Source organism: Miscanthus floridulus, chromosome 2, assembly GCF_019320115.1.
Source record: "Miscanthus floridulus cultivar M001 chromosome 2, ASM1932011v1, whole genome shotgun sequence".
Lineage (NCBI taxonomy): Eukaryota > Viridiplantae > Streptophyta > Magnoliopsida > Poales > Poaceae > Miscanthus > Miscanthus floridulus.
The window spans coordinates 1,364,133-1,372,356 of record NC_089581.1 but is presented as its reverse complement, the minus strand read 5'-3'; the positions used below and the strand labels follow the sequence as shown (position 1 = coordinate 1,372,356).

Here is an 8,224-nt window from a genome sequence, read left to right as displayed (position 1 = left end):
GCGAACGGGGCCTAAACGGGCTCGTCCGCATCGTCCATGCAATATTTGCATAGATGCTTTGCGTTACTCCGTTGCTCGGTCTAGTTCTAGGTTCGGCAAGATTTAAAAAAAATTGCAAGAGGCCCCCTTGGGATAATATCGACGTGTATCAGTCAGATGGAGTCGGCTGTTCGGGTCATTTCAGCTAGGGGCCAACTTGATATATATGAAGTTTTTTTTTATTGGGTAATATCTCACAGATCCATCTATCGTAACGAAAGGATGTATAGTACACAGGAAGCAGCGCTCTCAACACTCACTTTCTCTACCTAAAAAAAACACTCTCACTTCTCGGTTATTATCGCCTGTGTCATTCTCAAGACACGACTGGGAACGTACTGTCAACATTATTGCGTCAGTGCATACACAGAGTTTATTGCACATATATATGTAAACCAGTAAAAAAATGTTCCATAAATAAGGACCGATTTGGATACGGGGACTTCGATTCAAACTTACAGAGTTAGCTGACATTCTTATACGTAGAATCCTAAACATTCCTTGAGGTGCATGCTGAAAAGAAAAACGTGCTGAATGTAGCAGCAGAGCTATGGATCAATGGATGCAAAGAAAGAAATATCAAGGTCGTATAGCTAGAATCAACAGGTACTGCAAAGGGCAAAAAAAGGTGCTGAAATAAGTGTTAGTACTGACACAAAACTTGACATATACTAGTACTCATATACACAAATTGCCTCAGGAGTACAGACAAGTACAGGTAGTGAACTGAAGTCACAGTATGACAAGTGCACAGGGCATCAAAAGGCAGACCCCAGCAAATACACAGAACCACTGCTCAGCAAACGTCTTTGGCCCCGTTCGCGTGCCCTTAAACCCGGCTTGATCCGCTTATTTTTTCATCCAAAACAGTGTTTTTTTGTCACAAATTCCTCCAGCATTCCTCCAAACCATCCAAATTCCTCCAAATTTCAGACAAGCAAACAAGATGGCCCAAGGTGCCTAACCTACTCGTGTAGGACTGAAAATATTTACAGATATTGGTTGGTGTAGTATCCAACAGAGAGAAATTTAGCCGGATGTTGTGACAGACTGACAGTGCCAAATGTTTCGGGCTGTTCGCTCATACTGTTGATTCCTTGTAATGCTTTATAGTTAGAAAATTGGGGAGGACAAACACACCTCGGTTTCTACATGCCGCGTGTCAGGATCAAGGAACACGCCCTAGTACTCTTTGCACAGCTTTCTTTATGCCCTCCTGGTCTAGGGAAGTGGTCAAATACACTTCCTGGACCTGCCAAGTAATAAGTACTTCTATTTAGTTGGAACCGAACCAACAAGGCCAGACAGTAGTATAATGAAACTCCTCAGAAAATAAAACTAATCATGTGTGGTATCAGAAGAAACCTAACCTGCCTCCCAGCTCGTGCAAGAAGTGTGAACTTGTTATCCTTAGCTGGAGCCTGTGTAATCAGATCCAAGAAGTTAATCAAAGTTTATAACATCCATCATCTCCTGTGAGCTGAAACTATGAAAAGGCTGTCATTGACTGAAAGCATACATTGGAAAGCCAAAGCTCCAAATCTTGTGAAACAACACGTTTCTCCGATGCTTGGCGCCCAAATTGTACATCTGTTATACTGTAAAGATAATACAATTACTTAGACTATGGCTGTTAATATAGCAAAACCAATTCGACTATGGATATCCCAGTAGAACATTTGTCCGACTTGGTGGCAGTAAAGAACTTGCTATAGAAGTGGTATGCAACAATGTAAAAGAAAAAAATAGATATCAATCAAAGAACCAAAAACCATACCCATCCTCTTGCAATAGTTCATTACATATGCCATCAAGTCCTGGCAGAAGTTCAACTTCTGAAGGAGACATCATACGATCAGGTGATTGATCAGCTTCCTAGAAAGAAAAAAAATTACTGAATGAATCCACTTCTTTTCCACCACAGAGTTAAATCCACTAAGAGTCAAGACATTGCATTCAACAACTAACCAAAGGGATAACTTTGTCCAATGTCTCCAGTAAAGGATCTTCCTCCAATTGTCTGATAGATAAAGCTATCCTTGACTTTGCCCTGTTTTTTGTAAATGCAAAGTATGTACAATTATTTCAAAAAAAAATCTCATTCATGACAAAGCAGTCCAATATTTTATTTATTCCCCTATTAATAAGAAAAGAAATGTTTCCTCAACTTGAAGGAAAAATGATGCTTTGCTAAAACAGACAACTAATTTAAGACCCTCACCTCCCTCTCCCAATCCCACTCCCCTATGAATTGTAAATGCTGCATATGTGAATGATTGTTAATTTGATAAGGTAGACAGTTAGCATGAAAAATCTCCTTAGTCATCGCATCCTTTAGCCCTAATGTATACCAAGTTGCCAACTGACTCTACTGATAAAGTGATAAGTGACAATTTCCATACATGATTCTATGATACATCCACTCAACATTTTGGACCAAAGTTTCATACCATTTCTATTTTGACAATAAAGTATGACATGAGAATTACTTCATCAAGAATCAAGACACACATTAACAAGTGTGCACAGAGCTCAATAAGGTCCTAGAAAGTACTCACGTATCAATGTTCACAACTATGACCTTGACAGCGTCTCCTTCGTTTAGAAAATCCTGGACGTCTTGGACAAGATCCCAAGACACCTCGGAGATATGTACAAGACCAGTAAGATGATATAGTCCTGTAGAGTGTAGCTGTTGTCAGAAACTCCACAATGAATAGCTAGCCAAGAAAATGTGCTGCCACTAGCCAATAAGTACCATCAGGAAATCGCAGGTGAACAAATGCACCATAGGGGAACACTGAGCCCACAATTCCATCATAGATGTCGCCAATCTTTATTTGGGAAGAGTACGTTGACCAACTAGCATCCTTCTCAGAGAAGACAAGTTTCCTTTCCTCCTCATTCACTTCAGCCACCTAGAGCAATTAGATTGAGCTTCTTAATAAAATTAGATCGACAAAACCCTAAAATCTTGACCTCATTTCATTCAATTTTCAGAGTAATTTAGTCAGGCAGAAACATGTTTTGTTTATGATGCAGGAAATATGTTATACAGAAATATACAGCACATACGAACGGGAGTTTTAGCACATCCTTAGGTTACAATGAAAGTAGCTACAGACAGCTGCACAACAGAACCAGAAGTTGCAATGGAGAAGGCAAAGAGAAGCCATTTACCTTGACAGAAATGGACGTTCCTACTAGGTCTTTCGTAATATCTTGGATGGGCTTTTTGGGGTCTGCAAGCTTAGCTATACAATCAAACACTACCTCGTACTTACGGGCAACCACAAAATGCTTACAGAAACCTGCATAAAGAAGAGACAAGAAAAGGCAGCAGTACCTTTACACCGGTGCGCGGGGCTGAGGAGAGGGTTGGGCACGAACCCCTGCAGGGAGTTGAACCTGACAATGAGCCCACCGCTGTTGGCCCTCAGCACCGGCAGCGTGAAGATCCTCCTCTGGTCCTTACCCGCGCGCGCGGCTTCCCAGTCCGCAGTGAACTGCAGGAGACACAGAGCGAGCTTCCTCAATCGACCCTCAACGTCGGCATTTCATCGAGCAGCAGACGAGCCGAGCCGAGCCGCGCGATCCAGAAGCCAGCAGGCGAGAAGAGGGTAGCTAGCGCCCACGAAACGAACCTGCGGCAGGAGCGCCTCGTCGACCGGGGAAGACGAGGCGTCTCCCTGGCCGGCGGGGGCGCCGGTTCCCTCGGCGGTCGCGGAGAGCAGCAGGGGCCGGTGGTGCAGGCGGGCAGGGAAGAGGAGGAAGGGGACTGGGCTCCTCCGGGCGGAAGCGGGGAAGGCCGCGAGCGAAGGCCCCGGCCTGAGGGACACCGCCAGCATTGCGCTCGCGCGTGGGAGGGGGCGGGGGCGGGGGCGTAGCTGCCGGCGGCGGTGGTGGGCGGTGGCGGTGGCGGTGGCGCGGGGGGAGAGAATCAGAGGAGCGAAACGAGTGGAGGTGAGAGGGGAGGCGCGAGCTGATTCTGATTCGAGTGGGCTGGGCTGCGCTGCGATGGGTGGACACGTGGCTCTTGAGCGTTCAGACACGTGGACGGGTACATTTGGCCCATCTTCTCGGATTGATTTGAATGAAGTAGAGGGGGAAAAAAATCTTATCCACACGATTGTACTTGTACCTGTTAGAAGGTTCGGCTCAGGAAGCTCAAAATGTCACGGATTGGTATCCTGTTCACTATCTCCAATCAAAAAGTTATCCCGTATTTTATTGAGTCTTTTCCTTCAGCGTCATTATCATAATTCCTCTCATGTTACAAAAAATTTCAAAGCTCTCTAGCCTTTTTATTACTACCTCCATTTTCTTTTAAAAGGCGCAGCTGCATATAACATAGTCTCAAAATTACACTTTGATCATTTTATTTATTTTATATTATATTGTTTCTGTTTGTTTTTCTTTTTTGAAATAAAAGGCAAGAGCTCTACCGCTCAATTAAGATGGAAAAAAAGATTCATGTACAAATTGATAAGGACATGAGCTCCATGCACACGGCCATGTTTGGAGATAGAGGACGAGGAGACCAGCGAGGGTGTCCTAACCGAGAAGGAGGCCCGAAGCTCATCCGGTTCGAGTCACCAAGGTGGAGGCTCAAATCAAGTTCGAGCTCATCTCGGGTTCTAGGACCATTCTGTCATAAAACTAATCACACGGGCGCGTCCGGGCTCCGTTTTCGACGATCCACATATGGATGGAAAGCTAATTAGATAAGAAAGCCAATGCAAGTGGTCTCACGTCAAAAGCCCTTCGAAATCAACGGGAATCGTCGAAACAAGTTAGCGTCCAGAATCTGTCAGGATGCTGCGACATCGTCTTTTGGTCCGTTGGACCGTGTATCGTGTTTGGGCCCATTAGGGTTGCGTCTAGGGGGATGACGTCCAGAGCTCTATAATTAGTGGTCGTCGCTCTCCTTAGGGTTTGTGTTTTGTTTGGTTCTTGATTTCCTCATGAAACAGACGTCGTTTTGCTGCAACTGTGCCGCCAATACCGCTTGTTGTGAACCAGGGTCCCGATTCTTGATCTTATTCGCCTATGGCGATTAGTCCTTTCGAATAAAGACCTGAACTCTTTCTCGTTATCATAAGCCTCATATTTATTTGCAATTTCAGATTGCGTTCATCCCGTTCTTACTTGTGTTCTCGATTCGCTTGCAGGAAAGCCTTCTTGGCGGTCAATCGCGTTCGCGTGGTTGATAACCAACGGAGCAGTGGTGTAATGGTTACGAGGGTCCGAATCAGTCTTGGTTCGAAGCCTAGATCATAAACGTCGAGTCTCCACCAATCGATGCTATCGTACCTATCGGAAGATCGGGCCTTATCTACATCAAGTGGTATCAGAGACCTTGTTGTCCGTTAGGCATACTTTTATTTTCCTTTTTAGATTGTTACTTTTTTTGTATTACCTATAGCCCACAAAAAGCAAAAAAATATACACCGCCTCATATTCCCTGTCCTATAGCCTCGTTGTGCCGTGCAATTTTATCTCTGTTTTGGGTTGTTGAGTTTGTGTCTAGGGCAAATTCTGGTTGCTGGTTTTAGATTGTTTTTAGTTCAGTTTGTGTCTTTCCCTTTGTTTTTCATTATAATCCGTGAACACCTTCAAATCTTGCTGTGTTTTCCTTTGTATCCATCAAACCCTAGTCCATGCCAGCTAATTTGTTACACTTATCTTCACTGTTTGCATCTATCTATAGCCGTCGCAACAACTTTGCGCGCATTGTTCCCGTTTTGTCCTCTAATTTGGAGTCAGTTCTCAAAACTGGTCTAGTTTTCGCATACGAACTCGGATTTCGACGTTCCATATATCAAAATCGATTAGAATTTTTTTTGGATCCGTTCGTCCCCTGCTTTATCGGGTTCAGAAAATTTTATTTTGACCAAAAACTGGTCACAAGATCCTCTTTTCGTGGTCACAAGATTTTTGTCAATTTTGAGCACGTCTTCTGAATTTTCCACAGGCCACGCCTTTCACTTGTTTATGCTCATATTTTTCTGTGGTTACTTCTTTTATGCTCCTAAGTGAAGAAAAAATATCAAAAAATAAAAAGAAAAAGTCAAAAAATCCCAAAAAAAACAACGACAGCCTAAAAATTGAGAAAAAAGAGAGGGGCAAAAGTGGAACAATATCTAGAGGAGCACATAGAGAGCGCCATTTGAGCTATGTTTGTGTGTGTTGATTTCTGTCTTGTTCCTAATCATATTCCTGCTGTTCACATCACTTGATACATCTGGTACTTGTAACGTGAATAGGCCAGCAACAAAGACAAGTACTCGGGATATTTATTCAGCTTTGTTATTCAGTTGCGAATATTGTTATTCCTTGCTACTATATTATGCCTGTCCAAGCTTCACTTTCTTCTAACCAAGTATAGGTTCGCCTTGTAACTGTTACACTCAAGCTACAACGGTATCATAGTCACCGACCGATTGCACCGCCTATTGCTTTGGTAAGAACTCTTGTAAGACCGTGGTAAGACGCTTGAGCGTGTGTGACTTTACTCCTTGACCACATCCTATAGTAGCTGATAGAAAAATACATACTTGTGTATTTTCTTGTTTGATGCTAACAATGACAGGTTACAACACGTACTGATATGAGACATCAATGGTGCATGAGCCGCGCACTATTGCTGCTACACCTTCTCCCGTAGGTCAATCTATTCTTTCTTCCCCGCCTACTTATGATGGTATTGGTGCTGATGAGTATATTGAGTGGGAAACTAAAATAGATAATATTTTTGCATAAAGTTATATGTGTGAACGGAGGAAAATTAAAAATGCAACTAGTGTTTTGAGACAATCTGCATCAACTTGGTGGGAGTCTTTAAGTTTTTCAGATAAACCTCACACATGGAATGATATGAAAGATCTTATGAGAAATTTTTTTGTTAATCCATCTCTTGTAATTAATTCAAATGATGAGGTGCATCAACTAGATCAATCTCTTGTAATTCCTCCTGCTATGCCTAACCTTTTGTAGGACAATGTACAAAAGAGCGAGGATGACGTGACAGAAAATGAGTTGCTCACAGCCTCATGTGAAAATTCAGAACCATCAACTATTACTCCTGTTGAACATGAGAGCAAAGGTAATGCCTATGATGCTAAACTCGCGGAATGTGAGAGTTCTCTTGATGTGCTGAATTTTCCACCAATCATGCTATGATAGAGCAAATTTTAGTGGAGCCTTCGCTTGATTTACCTTTGTCACAAGATGATTTGCTTGTTGTTCCTTGTGACAAAGAAGACTTGCATGATGATATTTATGTTATACCCATGCAATCATTGAAGAATGATCATGCTATATGTGTGCTGAAATCGAACATTTGTGCTGAAAATAGACTTGTTATTCATAATGCTATTGAAGTTGATGAGCTGAAATTGTTGTCTTCTTTAAATACTTTGGGTTACATTAAATTTGATGTTCCGTGCAATCTTAGTTCTTTAGAGGAGAAACTTTATGTATATACTGATTTGTCATGGTTCTCTAGACATACATATCATATTTTTGGCAAATCTAACAACCAAGGACAATATTTGATACAACGAGTTTACATTTGTACAAATCTGAATTCTCCTTTTGTTGTGCAAAGTAATGATCAACTAGAGGACACTAAAATCAACACTGTTGTTATGCCATATTCCTTTAGTTTTGCTTTTCCAACACAAGTGAAATCCAAAGAAATGGAGCATATGTTTCTTGTTAGTACTAATCTTTTGCAGGATAGTATTGGCAAAGATCGTGTGTATTTCAATCGAGCAGACTATATGTCTGTAGGACAAGACATGCTATAAACCTGGATATGTGGTCATATTCTTTCTCACAACATTGTCCATTTCCATTATTTTGGAAACCTCGTTTGTCCTCATGTCGTGCAGGATCGACTTCAAGCAAAATCGACGTCGATGATGACTTTTCATCAAGAAAGGGAGGATGATAAGGACATGAGCTCCATGCACACGACCATACTTGGAGATAGAGGACGAGGAGACCAGCGAGGGTGTCCTAACCGAGAAGGAGGCCCGAAGCTCATCCGGTTCGAGTCACCAAGGTGGAGGCCCAAATCAAGTTTGAGCCAATCTCGGGTTTCAGGACTAGTCTGTCATAAAACTGGTCACACGGGCACGTCCGGGCTCTGTTTTCGACGATCCACATATGGATGGAAAGC

General features: G+C 42.5%; 1 protein-coding gene across 4 annotated transcripts; it reads right to left on the bottom strand.

The window, feature by feature from the left end:
- Positions 1–399: 399 nt before the first annotated feature.
- LOC136537597 (small ribosomal subunit protein bS1c-like) lies at positions 400–4,012 on the bottom strand. Of its 4 annotated transcripts, none has more exons than XM_066529532.1 (11): positions 3,684–4,012; positions 3,386–3,545; positions 3,220–3,293; positions 2,798–2,957; positions 2,598–2,718; positions 2,008–2,089; positions 1,817–1,914; positions 1,559–1,637; positions 1,410–1,460; positions 1,180–1,291; positions 400–552 (listed from the first exon to the last, which is right to left on the bottom strand). In XM_066529532.1, the coding sequence occupies exons 1-10, from the start codon at positions 3,885–3,887 to the stop codon at positions 1,208–1,210; spliced, it is 1,113 nt and encodes a 370-aa protein (XP_066385629.1). In that variant the 5' UTR covers positions 3,888–4,012; the 3' UTR covers positions 400–552; positions 1,180–1,207. The 4 variants fall into 4 exon arrangements, with proteins under 4 accessions (XP_066385629.1, XP_066385630.1, XP_066385628.1 ...); XM_066529533.1 differs by having other exon boundaries at positions 415–587; XM_066529531.1 differs by lacking the exon at positions 400–552 and having other exon boundaries at positions 683–1,291; positions 3,684–4,010.
- Between the last annotated feature and the right edge of the window lie 4,212 nt (positions 4,013–8,224).